The 23,249-nt window shown below is 38.2% G+C and overlaps 1 protein-coding gene across 24 annotated transcripts in view; it reads left to right on the forward strand.

The window, feature by feature from the left end:
• Nucleotides 1-21,963, forward strand: part of AFDN (afadin, adherens junction formation factor) — a 132,961-nt gene extending 110,998 nt beyond the window's left edge. For 6 of the 24 annotated variants that reach the window (XM_074863019.1, XM_074863022.1, XM_074863027.1 and 3 more), the window contains 9 exons: nt 860-1,054; nt 1,313-1,404; nt 1,843-2,031; nt 4,658-5,680; nt 7,541-7,576; nt 12,262-12,396; nt 14,368-14,884; nt 18,532-18,616; nt 19,774-21,963. In XM_074863019.1, the coding sequence (XP_074719120.1) occupies nt 860-1,054; nt 1,313-1,404; nt 1,843-2,031; nt 4,658-5,680; nt 7,541-7,576; nt 12,262-12,396; nt 14,368-14,884; nt 18,532-18,616; nt 19,774-19,918 (2,417 nt within the window). In that variant the 3' untranslated portion in view covers nt 19,919-21,963. Of the gene's footprint in view, nt 1-859; nt 1,055-1,312; nt 1,405-1,842; nt 2,032-4,657; nt 5,681-7,540; nt 7,577-12,261; nt 12,397-14,367; nt 14,885-16,233; nt 16,316-18,531; nt 18,617-19,773 lie in introns of all 24 variants that reach the window. The other 18 variants (XM_074863032.1, XM_074863043.1, XM_074863037.1 and 15 more) reach the window with 10 other exon arrangements.
• The last annotated feature ends 1,286 nt before the right edge of the window (nt 21,964-23,249 follow it).

Genomic DNA, 23,249 nt, shown 5'->3' on the forward strand with positions numbered 1-23,249 from the left:
GGTTTTAAATACTGTTTGAAATTATGCTAGTCTAATAATTAATAAATGCTTCGCATGTGTGCCTTTTAAAAAATTAAGTGATGCATTTAAGCACGGTTCTCATTGAAGTAATTTTTATTTTAACAAAGGGAATATAATGAATACAAAGGGTGCAAAATAAACTTCAGTGGCTTTTTTATCCCTTTCATAAAGGCTTCTCCCCTCTTGGAATACGACTTCCTTGTAACCAGAGTACAATATAATTACTAAGAGAGAAGTAAATAGAAACAGAAGCCCGTGGAACATGTTTTGCCATTGAATTTTTTTTTTTTTTTGAAAACTAGAAATGTTGAAATGCATCTTCTTAAGTTTCTGTGTCTGATCATAAGAAGTTCTTGCATGTTTCTCTAATGTTACGTATTTCATCACCCTACTTCAGTGAACTAACAAAAGACATATTTAAGTCTTAGTAAAATAATGTTGTAGAGGAAGACCTTTTCTACATATAGGTTAGTACTACAGTATAGAAAAGAATAGGGTAAAAGGATAAATCTTTATAATCGCAGTTTAGAACATCATCCCAGATGCCATGTGCTTCTGAGGGTCAGCAAGAGACTTTTCAGTAAAGCACATTAGGCTTTTCCAAATATTCTGATACCTTTTCAAAAGCTCTTTTGAAGCATACAAATCAAAGGAATCCTGTATAGGTGATGTAAGAGTGGGATTGTGTGTCTGCAGTAAAGACACTAAAATCTAGCATTTGCTTTACTGGGAACTAATTTTTAATTATAAATACAAGGTAACTCTGGTTTGAAAAAATATATGCTAGATGGTAGTTAATATAAGTGAAAGGGAGAAAATACATATCCAACTGTTACAGTTTCTGACCGCCGTGGCTCAGGTAAACCCCGACCAAAGAGTGAAGGTTTTGAGCTGTATAACAACTCCACTCAAAATGGGTCACCTGAGAGCCCTCAGCTGCCGTGGACAGAGTACAGCGAACCAAAGAAGCTGCCAGGGGATGATAGATTAATGAAGAACAGAGCCGATCATCGCTCCAGTCCCAATGTAGCAAGTAAGTAAGATTATCCTTCTTTTAGGGGCAGATGCCTCCTCCACCAGTTTTAGAGGCTGTTGTGTTCAAAAAGGAGATGATTGTTTTTAAAAATTGATTCAGTTTAAAATGACAATGGAGTACTAACATTTGGAGGAAGCCTCTTGTTAGAACTATTAAAAGGAAAAACCATGGTTATTTTGTGAATACTATTATTTTATTAAGTTATGTAAATTATTATTAACAGTCATGTAAATGTGCACTTCAACTTTCCAACAGATCAGCCTCCAAGCCCCGGGGGAAAGAATGCATATGCATCTGGAACTACCACCAAAATAACCTCAGTCTCTACTGGAAATCTTTGTACAGAGGTCAGAAGTGGCAAGCAAAATGCTGGCTATTAAACTTTCCTTAGCTATCAATAGCATCAGTGTGCTTGAGTCAAACCAGTGTCTGTCTTAACTATTTGAACATAATGCTGGTGCTAGTGACTGGGTGGGGGGTTTGCTTATTACAGCTAATGAAAGATTGAGACAGCTTTGAGTGTTTTTATTAAATTTTGTTCATGAAGTTGTCCTTGTGATTTCTTAGGTTTGTACAATACTGTGTACTTGTTTTCAGACCATAAAAACATGAGTCATAACCACAATTATGTTTGATATTAGACAACCTCTTTATCTCCTGTTCCAGACAAATAATGCTCTTATGAGACAAAAGAAAACATTTGGAAAATGTATGTTTAGAATAATACTCTGTACAGATCTGTGTGACTGGAAAATTCTACCTTATGTTCTTTCTACCTTTTTCAGGAACAGACTCTGCCTCCACGACCTGAAGCTTATCCCATCCCAACACAGACCTATACTAGAGAATATTTCACATTCCCAGCTTCAAAGTCCCAGGATCGAATGGGTCCAGCTCAGAGTCAGTGGCCGAATTATGAAGAAAAACCACAGGTCCAGGCAGAAAGTAATCATTCAATCAATACTACAATGCAGGTGAGAAGTAATTTCTTTCAATATAAGAAGAAACCAGAAAGAAGCTGCTTGCTTTAAGTTGCCAAACTCGTGGAGACATTTTTTGCAGAACAGTCAGCAGCTCTCTGTAATCTCTGAGCTGTTGAGGGCAAACTATACCGTGGGATGGGGAACAACTGTACTTTCGCTAAGGTTGGCTTGGGTTCAGAAACCCTACTCTTTCCCCACCCTCGCCCCCCAGAATTTGGTATCATGTTTTCCAGACCTGTTATCTGGGATGTTTTAATCCCCTGTTAGAGGTAATGGGATATAGGTGGTAGTAGGGTTTGTCTTGTAAAATGTTTTGTCATTTTCTAAAGAGCAAATTAAATCTTTCACTTTTCCAAGAAGTTTTATGTCAAAAAATCTCTTTGCCTGCAGGGTGCATTGTTTAAGTGACAAAGTAATAAAAATGAAATGAAACAGTACTTTGAGACCTATCCAAGGTCTTCACTGAAACACATTCCCTGCTCTCAGCTACAAAAATAAATAAATTCAAGTTGCATCTATTATCAAAGTGCAGATGCTTCTTGACCTGAAATGAATTTACCCCCACTGTACCTTTATAAATTCAAAAAATAATGTTGTTCTGGTCTTTGTAAATGAGGGCTTTACTCAGATCCATACAGGAAATTAAATCTAGATCTACTAAATCCAGTCACTGGATCATCTTTTTCTCTAATCCACCAGAGACTTAAAAATATATAGAGAAAACTTTTTTTTGCTATTGCTTAATTTGTGGTAAAAGCAGAGCCTTACACCAGGCTTGGTATGTTTTACTTTTGGAAAAGCAGTGTCATATAAATTGTCTTGATATTGTGTGTTAGAAGCAAAGTAAGGATTTATTATTGATTACTCACAGATATATTGGCAAGTGAATTCAGTAAAAAGTCAATTGAATAAAAGCTGAGTGCTTTTTTTTTTTTTTTCAGTATTATAGCTAGCAAGTCCTAATTATTTCAGCTGTTCAGAAAATAGATGTTATACCCAAAGTAGGATGGTAACTTTGAAGGCAAATGCTGTAAGTTAAATGACAGTGGCAAACAGCTATGGAAATACTTTGCTGAATTTCCATGCTTAACTCCTTCATGTTTCGTGATTTCATCTCACCTAATCTTAGCTGCATAGTTAATGTCTAGGCTCTGTCAGTGATGGGACAGGGGGAAGCTGGTACCTCCACAGAATGGTTCCTACCCATTTGTCTTAATGGGATGAATTGCTGCCTGGACATGCATCTCTCCCCTGCTTAAGACAAGCTTAAGTGAGCAGCTTAGATGAGATGGTTAAAACTGGTGAGATAAACCCCATCTGTTGAAGTTGTTGACAGATGCCAAATTTGAACGATGGTCTTAAGGCTGAATGCAGTGCAGAAAAGCATTTTCATAAAGCAAACAACTAGAAGCGTTAGCTCCTTACAAACATTGAAAGGGTACACAATTTTTCTCTGCCATACAACAGCTTTTAAGTTGAAAATTAGAGGAACATAGACTTTAAAAAAAAAAAACACCTTCCTTTTAATCTTTACAGTGAGAACTGGTCTTGTAAAAAGCTGCTGTAAGCTACTGACTGATGCGAAACGCCTGTTTTCTGTTCTGAAGGCATTAGCAAACTGTTTGGCTAGGTGCATCTTTACAGCAAATCTCACACAAATAGCTGTGTGTTCTATTAGTCTGCTGGACTAATAGAGCATAAAAAATACACTTGTTCATTTCAAAGAAGGCATTCTTTAGAGGTCATGGTTAAGGTCATTGATGGAGGAAAAAGAAAAGGCGTTTGCTTTGTTAGTCTTCTCTCAGTTGTTGATAATTGGTACATTATGTGTTCAGTGCTTAGTAGTTCCTAATATTCGAAGTATGAATATTTGCTTCAAGAAAATCATTAACAGATTTGGTAAGCCTAATTTATGGTCCAGTATTCCTCTTCAGGAGGTTGTACATTGCAGTGAGACCCTGAGCTTGTATAAAAAAAGACTTGGTGTTGATGCACTAAAAAAAGCGACAAAAGCTCAGGCCAATACACCCACGCCCCAAGAGCAGGTAGAATTAGCCCTGACTGCCCAGATTCCATACCCATGAATGGCGCTGTAGTAGTGAGAGCTTCCCACGGGTCATCGCACCTGTTAATGGAGGAGGGTGGGCAGAGGCTCCCCTGTCTCTTTCTCAGCAGCCTTTCTGTTTGCCTTCCCAATAGGAAGAATGTTCGGTCAAGCCAGTTGAAGCCTGAATGGCAGAGCTGGTATGCCTGAGCTGCTGTTCTGAGCTGCAAGGGCTCTCGTGCTCACATGTGGGGGAGGGGGTGTCAGGGATAGTCCTGAGAAACTATGTGAGCTAGGGAGGTTTTCAGCTTAAATGCCATTTTGTGTTCATCCTTCCTCCCAGTCCAGGTTTCCAGGAATTTCGGAGGTTGCAGTCTTTCATCACTCGAATGAGTTAAAAAGACTGAGAAGAGTATTTTATTGTTGGTTTTGGGAAACTTACTGGGCACGGAAATGCTGAAATTCACTAAAAGTAATTACCTTCAGTAATAAGAATGTGGTTTGTGAGCCATTTTCAAATATATTTTAATATAGATGGACTATGAAATACATGCCTTGTTTAATTTTTTCCAGCGTGTAGCTCGTTCCCAGGAAGAACTCAGAGATAAAGTTTTCCAGCCAGAGAGGAATCGTTTGGAAGTTGTTATACGGAAGGATGTAGAGTACATCGATCGGAAGTCAGACAGCGATCAGTGGATGAATTCATCTGTGGATTCTAGCACATCTAGCCAAGAACACCTGAATCATTCATCCAAACCGGTCTCGCCTGGTTCTTGTTTAACTAAAAGTGGACCTGGCCGTTGGAAAACTCCAGCTACTAGCCAGCCGACTCCAGTGGCCATTTCCCAGCCTATCAGAACAGATCTTCCCCCTCCACCGCCGCCTCCACCAGTGCATTATGCAGCTGAATTTGATGAACTACAAATGGATTTGCCTCTGCCTCCCCCTCCTCCTCCAAATCAGATAGGAGCACAAGCATCCTCCCAGGTAGCTGCTGCTGAGCGTAAAAAAAGAGAAGAGCATCAGAGGTGGTATGAAAAGGAAAAGGCACGTTTGGAAGAAGAACGAGAAAGGAAACGTCGTGAGCAGGAGAGAAAACTGGGCCAAATGCGTTCTCAGCCACTAATTCCTGCTCAGCCTGTGGTTCCTCCTGTTTCCCTTCAACAAGTGAAATCAGAAAAACCTTCAACTTTGCAGAGGCCTCAAGAAACAGTCATTCGAGAGTTGCAGCCCCAACAGCAGCCTCGGACTATTGAGCGGAGAGATCTGCAGTACATTACTATCAGCAAGGAGGAACTGTCCTCTAGTGATAGCCTCTCTCCAGATCCCTGGAAACGAGATGCTAAGGAGAAACTGGAGAAGCAGCAACAGATGCACATTGTGGACATGCTGAGTAAAGAGATTCAGGAACTGCAGAACAAGCCTGATCGTACAGCAGAAGAAAATGACCGCCTCCGCAAACTCATGCTTGAGTGGCAGTTCCAAAAGCGACTTCAAGAATCAAAGCAAAAGGATGAAGATGATGATGAAGAGGAGGATGATGATGTGGATACTATGCTCATCATGCAGCGACTGGAGGCAGAAAGAAGAGCAAGGGTAAAAGGGGATAATTCTTTCTAAACAACAATATTGTAAATATATCTTGGTGGGTTCTCTGGCTTTGTCTGAGTGTTTTGATGTTCTTACAGGGTAAAGGAGGATGAAGCTTTCTTAAGTACCTTGACTTTGAAATTGCTAACTTAGAGTGGCTTCACCAGTTAAGTGATACATTATGAAAGTTTCATAGCTACCTATTGCAGAATCCAAGTTAGCAGTCAAATTTACTTTTCTGGTTGTGGGGCAAGAAATTCCCTATGGATAAAGGGATTTTGCCATGTACCTGGAGTAGGGTTAGAAGGTTAAATATGGCACAGATTTGCTTACAGGAAGGCAAGCAAAACCATTTGAAATTCTGAAAGTCTCTAGGAGAATCAGGAGCAAAAATAGTGTGACGATTTTTTTCCCTCTTTTTTTCCCCCCCTCAAATATATTTACCTCTCAGAGTTCTTATTTGTAGTCGTGGACCCAAACACAGACACTGAATGCATGCTGTTTCTAGGGGACAGTGAACTGAACTGAGATTCCCCCTTGCTGGTCTGCTTGCAAGTGAAGGCTGAGGTATAAGGCAGCTGCTACCTCTACCTTTACCACCACCTCAGTGGTGACCCCAGCCATGCTGGGGGGGGAAGCATTAGGTTGAGCCATCTGGTTTTTTGAGTGTTTAACTAATGCACCCTGTCTAGGGCTCCAGCTCATACATACCTGGATTTTGCATGGTGTCCAGTTTAATCAGTATCTGACAAGGTTTGCTTACCTTAGCTTCAGTACTGTGAAAGCTCATAATATATGTAATAAGATAATACAACTGAATAGTATGATGAAGTTTTTATCATTCTGGTGGCTGTTGTCTCTCAGAATCTGTTAAATGTATTGTTACTGAGAAACAATTTCTATAGGAAAATTTGTTTTTCTGAATAATAGCACAGATACCCACATTACATACCAGTAGCTGACAGGCTTAAAAACTAGCTCTGTAATATGCTGAGTGTCTTGTTTGTTTATCTTGAAAAGTTGATTTAACTCTATGATAAGCAGTCTTTAATTCTTGATAAATGTTTGGACATGCTGATTTTGACATTCAGAAATAGCTATTGGCTTGAGTAGCATTTGAGTTCAGGATTGTTTTGGCAGCTTGATTTCCTAAGCTTACTCTTCTCATATTTGCTGCAGTCTGCATTGCTTTCCTTTTTCCTTGTGGCTAACTTTATTACTGTGTAAAACAATAGATACCTCAAACTTGGAAACTGAAAAAAGGAAAAGCTAAATATATCTTTGGCAAACAGGTTGCGTTAAAGCCCAGCATGGCTAGCATGTAATTTGTAGCACACAGGCAGTTACCTATGGGCATAAAAAAATCCATGTAAAACTGCCATTTTAACAAACAGTGTCTTTAAAATTTTACTGTAGCACGGCTAAAAAAGCCATGTGTCATTAACAGAAAGCCAGTTGTATTGCATAACATTGTATCAGTCTTCTCTGCAAGTGCTGGATTTAAAGTACTGTTTGTGCATAAAGTTCTTCCAGCATTTGGGAACATTTTGAAACTAAAAAATAACAGTTGTCTTGAACTGAAGTAATGTTTGCACTTTGGTTACATTTCACTGTCTATACTACTAGAGATGCAATAAGTAGCATCTCGAGAAATACTGAGGTTTTCAATGAGTCAAACCAATACTGAGAAAAATTTGAGATTATTTGATTGTTTTCATTTCTGTATTTCAGGATTATGTCAATTCAGTTACTCATTCTAAAGCATCTGACTTAACAAATAAAAATGCTTTTGAAATAGCACCAGTCTAACCTATCTTTATTTTCACTGTGCATCTTTCTTTTTTTCCCCCTTCTTACTACCTGCAGCAGACTGCTGTGCCAGCAATCTCTGTTCTAGATTTGGTATGTTTGTTTCTTTCTCTTCAATATCTCTTTCCCATTTCAATTCCTGATATTATTAATAACCACCCTATGTGCTTTGGATGATTTGGCATCTTTCGGTGTTCAAAAACTATTGTGATACAATAAGCAGTAAGTTAACTGTAAGCATGCATTTGAATGTTTCCAGATGTGGTGACTCCTTTCCCTATGTTTCCTTCCCTTTAGATGTGTTCTGCTTGCAGGCTTGATTTGTTTGTTGTAGCAGTGGTCTGATACAAAACTGTGTATTTGTTTTGCGCAATCATGTTTATAAAATCTTACTAATAACTTTGAACGAACAGGCTGTGAGGTAAGATTTCCTCCCTTCCCTTCCCCACTCCTGCAGGTTTTAGAAAAGCTCTAGCAACTCCATTCCTTTCCAAGTGAAATTGTCCTGAGAGCCTAATAATACAGCATGCTGTTTCAGCCCATGCTGAAACCCTGTTGTTTACAGGTGTTACAGTTTTCTCATTAAAGTAAAAATGGATTGTAAATGCAGAAATTACTTCTGAAGTAATATTGCCAAATATGTTACATATACATGCAATTCTTAAGTTACCATAAAATTTCAGTTTCAATTGGTGAATACTATTTTCTTGCATCTAAAGCATTGACAGGCTTTCAAATTGGAGGGATAAATGCTATGATTCCAGCTAATTCTGTATTTTATTGCTCTCGTTGGGAGTTCTGTAGTCTTCTAGAGAAAAAATACATCCCCTTCAAAGTGTATTTCTACATAATTAGTATACCAATTTGAAAGAAAGGTAATGCTTGCAAGTCCTCTTAATATGATTAATTTGTGCTGCTGGAAAAAAATGTAAACATATCTGTTTAAAACACAGATTTGGATATTTGGCACGGCTTTATTTAAAAAAAAAAAAAAACCACCACCTTTTAAAATGCATACTTCAGATTACTTAGTAAGTTTATCTAAGGCGTTCAGTTTTGTATCTGTGGTACATGAGCATTAAGCAGTTGACAGCAGTGAAACGGGTGAAGCGTGTCAGCTTTCTGAATTAATGAACAAGCCAGGAGTCATGGATTTTTCAGACTTAGTATCTATCAGTATTTTTTCTTATTACTAGTCCTATATTTTTTGCTTAAGCCTCAGTCCTCGGAGCTGCGACTGGATAAAGTACTTTGCCAAGCAGGCTGTAAACTTCTGGATCTTTCTGCAACAGGAGGTTGTGAAGGCAGACAGTATCATCAGCCTTAAAAATGAATTAGATAAATTCATAGACATCACGCCTGTAAACAGCTACTCAAAGGATTACACAAGGCTGTACCAGCTGACGGCTCAAGTACCGTGCTGAATGCTGGGGAAATACTAGAAGAAATGGCCAGGCTCATGGGCAGCTCTTCTTGCCATGGTCAGAGGCAGAACACTGTGCTAGATGAATCTATGGCCTGAGTCAGTCAAGGATTTATTATGTTCATAAATTTAACTCTAAAAAAAAAAGAAAGCTAATTCTGAAATAGGTGATGTTGAATGTGCTGTACCCAGCAAATACCTCTTTTTGCTAATTTCATCATTTTCATACTGTTGACATGACTTTCTGGGCATAGTTGCATCTATCCTGTGCCACTTCAAGTACCCAAGTAATTACTACTTTGTTTCTAGAAAAAAAACCACACTGTCGAATGCTGAATGCTTCTTATGTATGTCTGACATGAGCATTGGTGATAGCTGTCTGCTGATTACAAGGCTGATGAAAGGTGATGAATAGTTAATGAATTGTCAGCTTGGCTACTGTGTGTCTTTTTAAATTCCCTGGGCCACTAACAGATCTGACCCAGCTTTAGCTGTCATAAATAAATAGGTGTAAGTTTTTAAAGTTCTTCTGGAACGTCTTTTAGAGTATTGTAAGCAGTGCTTGGAGAAAATAATTTTGTCTGGAATCTGAGACTTCCTGGATGCCTGCCAGTCCCATGAATACCTTAACATTTTTGATACGATCAGCCCATCGGCTCCTTTATGAGGAGCAATAGCTCAAAAGAAAGGTGGCCTTTTTTGCCCTCCTGGATAGGAATAGTGTAACAAGCGTATGTTGGTGATAGAGGGACAGAGTTCGCAGCTAAGCAAACCGTTGGCAGTTTGCAGCAGAGCTGGGACAAAGCAGGGAGAAAGAATTAGTGCTTTGTGCTTAGCTGCTTCACTCAGTTACAGCTGGGAAAATGTTCTTCTCAGTCACTGGCTGTATGGATCAGTTGTTTCTACCCATTAGAATATAAATACATACTGCTTTGGAGAAACCCTGGAAGTACAGTAAATCACATGGAAACATGACTTTTAAACTAGAGAAAAAATAAGTGGGATAGAGAAGTATCAAATCAAAATACTCAACCTGGGAATCTGTTAACTCTCTTACTACAAATGGGACGTGAAGCTCATTTTCCTTAGCGTATTGAAAATTTGGGATGAAGTTTGAATTGGGTACTGTTGTGTGCAATTACAAACACAAATGCCTGCAAATGCCCTGGCATGCCTTGCCATCCCCCAGCTCCCTGCCTCGGTCTGGGAGTGCTCCGAAGTAGAAACTAGTTACTAATCATGAAGACATGAAATGTCACTTTCTTAATAATTGCTCTATTCCCATTTGTGCCTGACATATAATTTTTGGCCTTTTTACTAGGTATTATGTTTAGAATAGCCTCTGACCTGGATGCAGTTGTCTTTGCCGTTATTATGGTTCAGATGTTGACAACAGTTCCCAGGTGGGCACCCTGCCCAGTTTTCCCTTCTTTCTTTAGTTAAGGTCACAAGAAAATAAAATAAACCAGTCCTACTCCCCTTTAGTTTGAAATATTTTCTTAAGTGCATTTGAATAGGAGTACTTGCTACTAAGCAAAAAGGCATCCATGCCGTAACCTGGGATCAGTAACTGCCATATTCAGAGTTTTTCTCTAAATGCAACTGGGGTTGGTCAAGTTGCTTTTCTGTACTTTTTCACTGTGCAGTTTTTGCCTTTGTTTTTTTTAAGAGGAAATTACTTCTCTTCTCTAAACTCTTTTGAATTACTAGCTGTCTTTCCTTTTGACAGCAATATTATCTCCCTTGCTAAAATAATGTCCTTTTAATAACCAAGGCAAGAGGTCTTAATCCAAGCAGGGAGTTGGTTAACTACTTTATTCCCTGCTCTACCATATATACTGAGCTTGATCTCTATCTTTACGTTGTTTTCAGTTAGGAATTACAAAAGTTTTAGCCCTAAATAAGGGGAATTTACTCGGAGGTACCATCCTTTAGTATACATTAGATAAATTACTGCCTAAATGAAATGAATTAATTTTGTTCTCTAGCTTTCATGCTCAAAAATGGTGGTTTTAACACTTCCAATGAGAGGTGTTTTCACTGCAATTAGTCTGTATAGTTGATTGAAGGTGTAGAAGGCAAATGCTTTCAAAATTACCTGTTGTACAAGGTCATAAGATAGCCGTAACACACAAATGCTACATGAACAGTGGGGGGAAATAGTTACCAGAAAATTAGTCCAAAAAAAAAGTATGGTTTTAGAATACTTTGGGAAATTGATTAGAAAACCTAATCTGCTTTAAAGCACATTTCCTGTTAATTGATTGGGGGGGAGAGATACCTACATGAAGGTTGTCCTCTCAAAGTCTATTAAAATTAAATTTCTCTTACTATATCATTATTGCTTTGTCTCTTAAGGGCCTTTCTCTGGAAATGAAACTGGATTGTTAAAACAAATCCAGAAGTAGAGAAGTATCTGTGTTACATGCAGCTTATAGCAAGATCCAATGATTTCCTGATCCAATGATTTATACCACTCAGTATAAAAGATCGGGGGGGGAGGGGGTGATGATCACTTTAAAACATATGCTGCAGTAGGAAATAACGCATCATGTATGTAGTCCAGTTAATTTCTACTTGTGAATACTATTGTGCTAGTGAATATTCCTGTCCATCAAGGGCTTAGATACTGTTAGCTTTAAGAGAATCACGCAAAGTTGAGAGTGTTGCTCAGTTTTCTTACGTGTGCAGTGTTTATCATAAGCATATATAAAATAGTATTGTCTGTTGGACATCAGTTGTTCATGTGAGCTGTTTAATCTCAGTAGTCAAGGATTTCTTTGCCTTTCTGCTTTTTCCAAAACACATCTGTTGCAGATACAGTGGGAGATTTTATTTATCTCCTGAGACTATTTGCAGGCTTGCTGAATGAGCCTGTTACTTTAAATGGATTGACCCTTTTGACTAATGAGTCATGATTTTCCGGTGCTTAAATACTAATCCAAAATGAAAAACCAATTGGCTGCTGGAGCTGTGAGCTGTTGGTTCCAAGTATTTAATTTCACTTTACTGTACCTGTGAGACTATGGTTGCTGAAGCTGTCTGGAACGTGAGTCACCTCAGCCTTCTCCTAGGGGTTCATATATGACTGCTAAAAATGTCTCCCTGTATGTTTTGTGCTTTTATCTATGTAGTTCTGTGCATATCTTTTTTTCTTTTTTTTTTTTCTTTCTTAGGGATTTTAGGGAAACCAATGTAACGAAGCATACTCTTAACAGCTGGAAATTATATTGATTTATCCGTAGTATAACATTTTCTACTGAATGAGTTATTTTTAAATGCAAATACTTGGGTTACATTTTTTGACCCATCTTACCCCCAAGTGACAAAAAAATTAACGATGTGTCTCTGTTAGTTACAGGATGAAGAACGCAGAAGGCAGCAACAGTTGGAAGAAATGCGCAAACGAGAAGCAGAAGATAGGGCCAGGCAGGAAGAAGAGCGCCGACAGCAAGAGGAGGAGCGGACCAGAAGAGAGGCTGAAGAAAAGGTTGTGTTCTTCTGAGTGCTGCAGGGCTTCTTACAGGCCTCCTGTCTTTAGCCTGGCCAGTAACAGCTCAGTGTTGGGTCAGCAGGGGTTAAACACACTAGCCCTAGTGATAAGGGTCATGGCTCAAGGCTTCAGTTTATCCAATATAAAATAAAAAATAATTTTAAAAAATAGCCCATTTGTGGTGGCTGGATTTGACTGGTGTTGCAGAAATAGTACCATAGGCTTACCGGCTGAAGACTTTTAGTAGTGGCGAGGACTTGCCTTCAGAGCCTTTTCTGAAAGTTATGTCAGAAATCAGTTACCTCCTGGTTTCCTTCAGCCCCCAACATGACTTGCCTACCTTCTTTATTATAATGGCGGAGTTAGTGGTGTTGGGTTTTGCTCTGTCTCAGAGATGGCACTTTAAATAGTTTTGCAGTAACTGTTTTATACAGATAGAGAAATATGAAATACAGTGGAGTGCAGATGAGTACTCCATATTGTCTTTTATGTTTGGACTATAGGAGGAAAGGAAATTGGTTTCTAGAAAGGAAGTAAATAATTTCAGCAGATATGTTACTGTGCAATCAAAGAGATTCTAAAATCTCAGTCTTCTGGATTCCTTCAGAACATTATACATGAATTTAAGAAGCTTTATTCAAAACTGGAAGACAGAGCACCTTATTTGACTCTTAGCATGTTTAAGACCCTCCTCTGAGAAGTAAGGAAGGTGTGGTGTATCTGGACTGAGGAAAGTATTTTAAAATATACTGTGGGAAGTTTTTTTAAAAAAGGCAACACAAAAAGGCAACTAAAAAAAAAAAAACAACCAAGGTTTTCTTAATTTCTGACAGTGACACAGCCACATCATATTTGGATCAGACACTTGAAAGGGTTTTCACTGATAGATCTTGACTAAGACACTCGTACAGCTGCCAACTCAGAGCTCAGTACCATCTGACCGCTACACTGGTTTTGGAGAGTAGTACGAGGAGATGAGTTTCGTGTCTTGCTCTAGATGAACAAGATCAGATTGATTGATTTATTTTTTTAGGATAACTGACTCATGGTGTTGAGCAGATAAGCAGGATAAGGTGGATTTCTTTAAACACATGTATTAAAACTAGAAAGGATGGTTGTTCAAGAAGTCATATATTCCCAGCAGAAGTTATACTGTGCTTAGAGAAAAGGTTTTTTGTAACATGGTTTCCAAATATACATCTTCATTCATTATCAAACAAACTACTGAATAGACCCTTGTATTAATTTGCAATGTTGCTTAGACAAGAGCTGAACCAGAATTAAATGCTCTTTAGTTTAAAAACAGTAAAAATCTTTTAAACTGGAAAAATACATAGAAGATATTTCATGGCCTTTTAAATGATCAATAGCCTCATATAAATATCATTAGCATAGGGTTTTTTTAATTTTTTTGTAAAAGTTTTTTAAAACAGTTATTTGATGTCTGTTTTAGAAAAGTTTTTTGTTATTTGATTTGTATGTGAAAGTAGTTTTCCTGGTATTTATACTAGAAGCTTTGTTAGGAGTCATCTATTCCAAGGCTCTGTTGATTAATTTACATTGTATAAGCATGCAGCAAAATTACAAAGTTCCTTTTTTAAGATGGTAGTTAATTTTAGTTATTTTCCTCTCCCACAGATTCTTTACAGCTTTAGTAAATCTACCCCTTATTAACTGTAATTACATTTTGAGTAATAAATGGTGGAATCGCCCTTAGTTCACACAGGCAGTTGCCTTAGTTACCACAGGCAGTGGTAAATCTGGAAATAACAGCAACGCTGTGTTACAGGATGACTGCCATTTTTTTAAGAGTAGTAAATATTCTTTGTATGAGCCCATACAGATGCCCTGTTTATTGCCAGAAAAGGATACAAAAAAAAGATGTTTGTAGCTCAGTGATGGAAAACTTAAATTTCTCTTAGATTGAAGTGTCTGTCTTTCTGACCACTGTTTCCTCTGGACTTGCAGAGGCGACAGGAAGAAGAGTATTACAGTCGCTTAGAGGCTGAAAGGCGCAGGCAGCACGATGAAGCAGAACGAAGATTGCTGGAACCTGATGAGCCTGGTCTGTACAGACCTCCACTTCCACGGGAATATGAACTCCCATCCCCAACCCCTTCATCTAACGCTCCTCCTCCCCCACCTCAGCGAAACACCTCTTACCTCAAAACACAGGTCCTCTCCCCTGACACGATTTATACTGCCAAGTTTGTTGCATACAATGATGATGATGAGGAGGAGGAGGATTCCAATATAGCAGGTCAGGATAAGTACTCCAGCACAAGAAAATCTTATGGTGACTTTCCTCCTGCCACCCTTAAGCCACAGCAGCCCTCCCGCCAGCCTCGCCCAGTTTCAGATGGCCTCTTTCTTTCCAACTCATTCCAGTCATCTCCAGTCAATGCCAACAGTACTACTGCCAAAAAAAGCCAACCCCCACCCCCACCAAACAAACAGAGTTTCATCCATGCCAGCAGCTCTAAAGGTAGACACCATGAAATCAATCATCTCTACAGAACTATCCTCAAGTTTTCAACTCTGGTGCTGCAGATTGAATCGCTTCCTTTGTGATTTATCTTTTTCCCACTTAATCACTATTTTCACTGTGGTGATCTAACTTAAATCCTGATATTACTATGAATCCTTCAATTTTTAATTGTTTTGATCTCTCAAATTTCCTTGTTCCTTACCCAGACTCTTCAAAAGCAAAAATTCTATCTTTCACAAAATGAATCAGAAATTATTTTAACTGTTACTCAACCAGTTCAAAGTACTGTTGGTTTTGGCTTTCACTCTGTATCTTTCAGTGATTTGTTTTGTATGACTGACCACTGGTTACTCAGGGCATTTGGAAGTGCACCTTTCCTGAACGCAGGAAACCTTTTCTAATGGGTTCATGGACAGAGCTTCTCTTCTGCTTTTGTTATTGGTACCAGGGTTCTCTCTCAATAGTGTGTGCAAATGGCTTTAAAAATGACCTTGGTAGACGTAGTTCTTAAAAATACAAGCACCAAGAGACATACAGGACATGCAGTTAGTTTCATGTATTAGGCACCATTCCTGTACTTCTGGTTTGTACAGTGCAGTTTTCTTGCAGAGAGAGACAAAAATCTAAATTTCATCTTAGTGCTTTTTGCCTTAGTCCTTCCTTCCCCTTCTACACCCCATATTTCTTTGTCTCATCATCTTGTTTCTTCTATAACTCCAAGTGGGCAACCATAATGGAGTTTCATTTCAAGGAGAGCTCTAGCTGTTAGTAACTTCAGCACTGTATTTTACCTGCAGAGTACTAGTTTAGCTATACTCATGAATTCAAAGCTAATTCAGTCCAGAGTTCCGTGCTAATATTTTTTAAACCCCTGCTGTATAGGAGGAATCTTATATACTTTGCTCCTTGAGTATGTGTCTCTGTAAATCTCACTCTAATAAATTTGCAGTTTATTAATATATTTTGTCTTTAATTAGCAGCATCTGCCAGCGCTTTCTCTACATTTGTTTTCTTCTTCTGTATTCTTCTGAAGGGAATGGTGGCCATGACATTCCCCTAGTTCATTCTTTTTACTTATGCTGGAAGTCAGCAAGTGCCAGCTGATCAAATCATCCTTCTAAAATGCAAAGAGTAGCAAGTCCCTCCAGATAGTGAGGGAAAGTGTTTATGCTGGCTTCTAGCTAAATGGCTAACTTGTTTACTGGATACAGTTGATTCTTAGCAGTTTCACTGTTTGGGGTCAGTACAGCACCCAAGCTGCATAAAAAGTATCCACACTGATACTCATTTAAAGGGAAAAAAAAAAAATAACCGACCTGTTTATTTACTCTGGTGTTGCCTGTCAGATCTTGTAGTCCTTATGGATCCTGCAAGCCCATCTGTCACTCCTGTCTGGCTCTTGTCACAGGTTCCGAATCTCACAGGAAGGTGAGGGAAGGTTTTAGCTTTGCAGTGTGTTGTCAGTAGAGTGGAGTGTAAGTAGACACACTACACTGCCTGCTCTGTGCTACCATTGCAATGCAAATAATGCCATTATGCCTACCTACCACTGATAAACCCACCACCAGTGAACCCAGATCATGGTTTTGTATCAGAAGGACTCGCTTTTGAGCACCTTATATCACACAGAATTAACAAATTAAAATAAGATTAAGGAAAAACAGGAAATACGTGGAAAAGACTCTCTTTAAACGCTATGACTATGTTGTCAGCTTGCTCTTAGGAATATTCTGAAACGGCAGGCTTCTGACATGAAACTTCTGTATTGTATGTCTGTACTGAATTTTTGTTCTTTCAAAGTACTTTTTTTTCAAGAAATTCTTATTTGAAACTGACTATAATAGAGTGTAAAATATGCCATCCATCACAACATGTAGGCTTCCAAAGGCCCTTGCTTCTCTTCCTTACTTAGCACTTTGAAGGCTGTACATGTGATGAATTAAGTAACTCAAGAACCATCAGTCAGTAGTTGTCACCACCACTCTTCCTGCCTCCCATCATCCACAACCCAGAATGCCATTTTATATGTAATTGCATTTCCCAATCCTGTTTTCTGTTCATTTTAATGGGAAAATGAATCTCAGGAAAGTGCAATGTTCAGTGGTATTTTTTGTGTGTGCGCGTTTGTTTTTTCTGGAAAACAATCAGAAGGACAATCTACAAAGATTTGGTCAGGGCTTTGGTAACAATTAAGGAATATTGTAGTATGATGCTTCGCCTTTAATAACCTAATTCATAAATCATACAACTAATTCTGAATACTCTTATCTCATAATTTTTAAAATAGCCATGAGAACAGGTTAACTTCACATGATTGCTCAAGCTTCTATGAAGACTGCCTGCGTAACGTACAAAGCCGTTTGCACAAAATGCAGAATTCACTGTGCAGTTTACCATCTCCCATCTCGCTGACTCTGTTACATTACTGTCCTTTGCAGCTCTCTTCTGTTCTGAATGTTAACTCTAGTAAACCACGCTTCTGCAAATTTTGCTCTCGTACCTTCTTCCACTGGGTCTCTTAAGACCATTGGGTCTGTCAACTAACCAAGAAAAAAGCCAACACCCAAATCAAAACTACTGTCTTAAAGCAGGTGGAAGTGTGAACCGCAGCATGTGGATCCAGGCTTTTCAAAGCAGGGAAGGTAGTGCTTACATGCATGTAAGACTCATGTCTGAAAGGAAAAAAAAAAATCTTCATATGCCTAGCATACCTAGTATGATTTGATCTGCTACAAATTTTTGGTGGAAAAAATTCAGCCTACAACATGCTAGCTAAATTTGCTTTTGTGTTCCAGCCTTGTATGTCTCTCTTATTGACTATTAATGAGAAGTTACATATACCAGTGGAAGAAGCAAACATTTCCTTCTGTACCAGAGAAGGTTCACAAGACATAACACGTACAATATTGAGACCAGAACTGTCTGAAGGCAAATCTGAGTGTTTTGCTGACACTTACTCTTTTTCTGACAGTTACTAAAAGAATATAGTCTTAAATATAGATTAAATTATTAAACTTCTTGATTGGAAATAAAAGGTTTTGTCTTGTGGCCTTTAGAAAGAATTAATATAATGTGTAAAACCTGTGTGTTGTATCAACTTAAACTAAAGGTGCAGTGCTGCAAGATACTTGCTTGAAATTTAAATTTATGGGATGGGGGAAGAGGGCATTTTCTGAGTGATAGAGTTTACTTAATCAGACTAAACAGAGACAAAAACTCTGACTGCTGAATTGCAAAGATGGTATATACTAATCTTAGCTTACTTCCAGCCTCATAAAGAGAGCAGCTGCAGATAACTTATTTCCTGTGGAGTTTGTTACAGGATAATGAAGTGTGTTGCTCTTTCCTTGAACAACTTCTAATGTCTGTCTTACAGTAGAGCCATAATAAGATAAAGACCATGATTTGATATGTGCTCTGATTCAAAATCGGGAATTAAAAAAATCGTAGCTGTTTTGAGGGGGAGTGGAATTTAGTAGTACTGGTTTTAAATTTTCTAGAGGTCAGATGACCCTCTAAATTTATTTCTAATTCTAGTTTGAGATTATTTCTTGAAAGAAGCACTGCACCTTTTTGAAGAAGCACAACATAAAACTTTTGTGTTGTAACTGCAATCCTTCAATTTACTTTTTCTTTTGCATAAGGAATAAATTCATACACTGGATCTACAGGAGCGGCTGTTGGGGCCCATGAAGTTTATCGGGATCCAAGAGACAAAAGATCTAAAAGGTGACATGCAGGAGTCCATTAACTTTTATACACCTGACTTGACTAACTTCTGCAATATTTTCTGTTGTTATTGTTGTATCTCTGTGGGCTATTCAGGAGTTCTGCAGTTGGCTCTGGAGTGTCTTGAGTTACTATAAAATACAACTAAGTTCTCCACAAGTCTTTAGGTGATCTGAAGTCCTACTTCATAGCAGCAAATTTCAGTGCTACAACGAGTAAACTAAATCATCATTGTAAATGAACAGCTGCAACTGGTTTAGGTGTATTTATAAATCTGAACAGTACCTCTCAAGTGGGATTTTTACCAAATTTGTAATAAGCATAAATAATACAGGCTGTGTCTTATATGTGAGTGGCAAGCTTGACTGTGTAGCATACTGAAGATGTGACTGGGCTTGGCTAGGATTCTGCAGAAGCTGTTAGCCCAATTCCTGCATTTTAAAATGTAGTTAATGTTTCAGTGGAGCATGCAGAGCAGAGGCCTCTTGGAGCTAAAAGTGAAACCTCTTTTGATCAAGAAATTGAAATATATATTAAAGCTTTATTATATGAGGATTCATCATATACGTAAGGTATTGTTACAGCTACAACTAAGAGTGATTGGAGATCTTCGCTGCAGTGATCAGAAACACATAATACAAAAATTGGTTTGCTACAAGGGTAAGAGATAAGTGCGAGAGCTTAGGCAACGATTGCACTTGGAAATATTGCCATTATAGAATGAAATACAGAGGTGTTGAGCCTTCACAGCATACCTCAGTACTAACAGCTTTTACCAAGACAGAACAGCTTTGTACTGCAGTGCTTTTTCCTAGTCATGTGCCACCACAGACAGGTTTGCAGATTTAGCCATAGCAGCAATGCTGTGTTAATGTAGACAGAGCCTTAGTTGACACCAGCACTTCACCTTGAAAATTGACAAGCAGTCTCATTCGCGTTAATGTGCCAGCGATGGTCATGAGCCATTAATTTATCTAAGTGATAGCACAATGTCAGAGTTAAAGGTATGTGTGGGGAACAAAACCTTGCAGAACACCCAACAGAGAATATTTTGCTGTAGTCAAAAAAGCTGTCAGTGAATACATGTCACTAAGAATTACTATATTTAAGAATATTGTAGATAAGAATTATAACAAAGACTTTTTTTCCCTTTCCAGTCAAGATACAGATTTACCAGGAGCACCAGAAAACTTGACGTTCAGGGAACGCCAACGACTTTTTTCACAGGGTCAGGATGTATCCAATAAAGTAAAAGCTTCTAGGAAATTAATGGAACTGGAAAATGAGTTGAACACAAAATAAGATTAAAGCACCTTACCAGATGTAACTGAAGATCTCTAATTTGAGGGATTGAAATGGGGGGCACACTACTAATGAACAGAAAATGAATGTTTTCTGAAAGGAGTGACTTTGATTCCTCTATATCTAAGACTGTTAATTAAGATTTAGAGATGTTGCAATAGCAAGAAAACTGATTACTTTGCCAGGAGCTTGTGGTTTATACAATGAAAGCACTGCAAAATTTTAAAGATATGAATCACGTGAAGGTAACTTTTTTTTTTCCTTTCTGTTTTGGGGGTTAAGTTCTTGTGCACCAGACCAAGTAGCACTTGTCAAAGATAAGTTCTGTTTCCTGGTGTTTTACAGACACACTTTTGTTTTAGCTGCTGAGCAGAGAGCGTGAGAATAGCTTGAACTGCCTAAACTAAACTGTGCACTAGAAATTAGCATTTTAGGTTGTTTGATAAGCCAATATCTGGGCCACCTTAAATAGGACTTTATATGCAAGTTTGACATACTGTATGGTGTTCATAGAATGATCAGCATATCAATACAGATCTTACCATTACTTAGTACTGGAATAACACACATTCTGTAGGTAGAACTTTGGAATAAAAACATTTCTAGTCCTATGTATTTGTTGGGTCTAAAATGGTTGCCTGAGAATTTATCTGTAGTTACGGAAAAGTCTGATGTTGATGCATCCCCACTGTATGTGCTTCAGACTTTCAAAAATGTGAAGATAAAACCTTTGGATAATTGTTTTATTAAAATTTACAATAGCAATAGATAGTAGGCTACGCTAGTGGCCCTTCATCAGCTAGGACCAAAGTGTTAGTAATGTGCTAGAGGCGAGGAGTAAAGAATCCACATCCAAGGTGAGCGGAACAGATACGTATGTTTTCTGAGAAAGGTAAATTAGAAGTTATTAGGCAATGAGGCATGGAACAATATTGATAAATCTCCTATTATCAGTTCAGCAATATCTTTCTTGTTTTTTCTATGGAGAAGTGAACTGGCACATTAGATAAAAAGTCTGAGGTGTGAAGCATCAGATACAATACTGCTGGCTGGGAGTGGGACTGTTAGTAAGGCGGTTAACAGACCTGGTGTGCTGGCAAGGAACCATCTCTGCTCACGCTGAGGAAGCAGTGCTAGCGAGCTCTTCTTTAGTCTAGTTGGCTTTACTGACATCCTGTTACTGTTGTACTGAAAATCTTTTTTGGCAGTTCAAGCTATTTTTTCACACTGTAATAGCCTTATTTAATTTTAAATTGTTAATCTTTCCTCCCACTATTTCTTCAGCTGTGCGTATGTGGCTGATGATGTTGGGAATAAGGACCTCATCAGAGTTTTTCTCATTGTGTGATGTTAAGACAATATATATTGTGATTCCAAACAAATTTTCTATTTGACAAAGCCCTTTACTGGCTTTAGATGATTTTTTTTTTTTTTCCTGTATCATATTGTTCTCTTATAAATATATATTTAGGGAATTGTGCACACTTCCAAATACAAAGGGGTAGACTTTCACTGCCTTAGGAAAGAAATCACTTTTAATAAGAGTTGTATGATAAATAAATGCAAGTTAATGAAAATTGGAGTGTAAATATTTTTTACATATTTCAGGTTTCTTATTTGAAAGTGTGCTTTTACCGTTTCACCTGTTAAATATGAAGTAGAAGATTAAACTGGTTCAAAGTGTTAATGAAGGATCTGCATGCTTGCTATGTCTGTTAATCAGGAAAAGCAAGCCTCTCCCAATTTATCTTGAGAACACTAGCAGCCTTACAGTGACAAACTTTTCTTAAGGAAAAAAAAATTATGCTGTGGCTGAATTACTGTTGCTGCTAGAATCTGAAAAAGGCTTAGCAAAAAAACCCTATAACCTTCAGTTGAGTGGATTTGGCCGCTATTGGGCATTCGGGTCAAGTGTGAATATGTGTAAAAGTGCTTTTCATATTTGTCTGTGCATTATTATGAAAAACATCAAAACTGCTGTAGTTTCCCATTTCTACTGTATTTCACTTGCAACCTATTTTTAATAAAGTTTGTATTGTATTTAACTTTGCATTAAATGTTTTTTGTACTGTTTGTTACTTGATTCTGCATTCATAACGTTATGATAAACTAAAGGGGCTCTTGTTAATATGTTTTGCCTTACCTGTCCTTTTAAAATATATTTACAAGCAAAGTTGGTGTATCTCATAATGAATAGATGAAAACATCAAATTTCATATGGAGAATCAACCAAGGAGGCTGATTCTCAGTGATCAGAGACGAGAATTTCTTGGCCTAATGTTGTTCAGTGTCTGTAACAGTGACTTGAAAGAAGTGATATTTGCAGCTTAACCAGCAACTTATGAAATAGTAAATATTGGTGGGGTAATTACGCAGGCTAGTCCTACTGTGTTTGTATCCTCCTCAAGTGCAAAGTTGTATTTCTAACAGTGAAGGGGAACCTGGAATGCAGCTTCTTTTGGAAGAGTAAACAGTATTTCAACCAGAGTCTCCATTGTGATTGCTGTGGTTAAACAGTCATTTGATCTCTTTATTTTGAACGCAAAGACAGGATAACTTCTTGTCAAATATCTGGAAAAAAATCTGTTTGGCTGACCTAGAAGTTTGGAGGGGTGGGCTCAAATTCAGTGTGTATGTAGGTTTGAATGAAGGTTGAGTTAAAGGACTTAGGAATGGTGGTGCTCCTCCTTTATCGTAGGATACGGGTGGAAGACTTGACTCTCGATGGGAGACAGCAGCTTAAGCTCTGGCTGGGGAGGGAACCGGGCGTCAGTGAAGTGCTGTGAATGCTTTCTGCTGGAGCTGAACGTTCACTGGAGCCGGGATTGAGAGCCACCTATTTCTCTTTCCAGGTAAGTACCTTAATCTCTTGAGCTGTGTGGTCTACATTCTGGAATTTTCAGAATCACTAATGAGGACATCCTAGATTTTAGAATGAGAGATGTATGTATAAAGTCAGGGAAGAAGCTGAAGAACCACAGAAAGCCAGAGGTGCTGTTCAATATGTTGCAAGGAAATGACTGCCTGGACCTCAAGGCATGGCTGAGAGTAATCTTTTATCCATGTTTTGAGTCTGTAGCTTTTGACTGTGAGAACAGCCTAAAGAAGAAGAACTTTTAATTTTGAATATAGAATGTGTAGTCTAGAAAAAGGAAAGAATCCATTGTCCTTCTGTATGGTAGTCCCTCAGTCTAAGCAAGAGCAAAGAACTGGTACAAGCAAAAAGTGATTTATTTGATGAGATTATAGTTGTTGCAGCTGTGAACTGTGTCATAGAAACATTTGCTTCCAGACTAAAGTGGTCCAGGGGTTGTGGGGGAGGAACTGTACG

The sequence above is a fragment of the Strix uralensis genome, chromosome 3, assembly GCF_047716275.1.
Source record: "Strix uralensis isolate ZFMK-TIS-50842 chromosome 3, bStrUra1, whole genome shotgun sequence".
In the NCBI taxonomy this organism is placed as follows: domain Eukaryota; kingdom Metazoa; phylum Chordata; class Aves; order Strigiformes; family Strigidae; genus Strix; species Strix uralensis.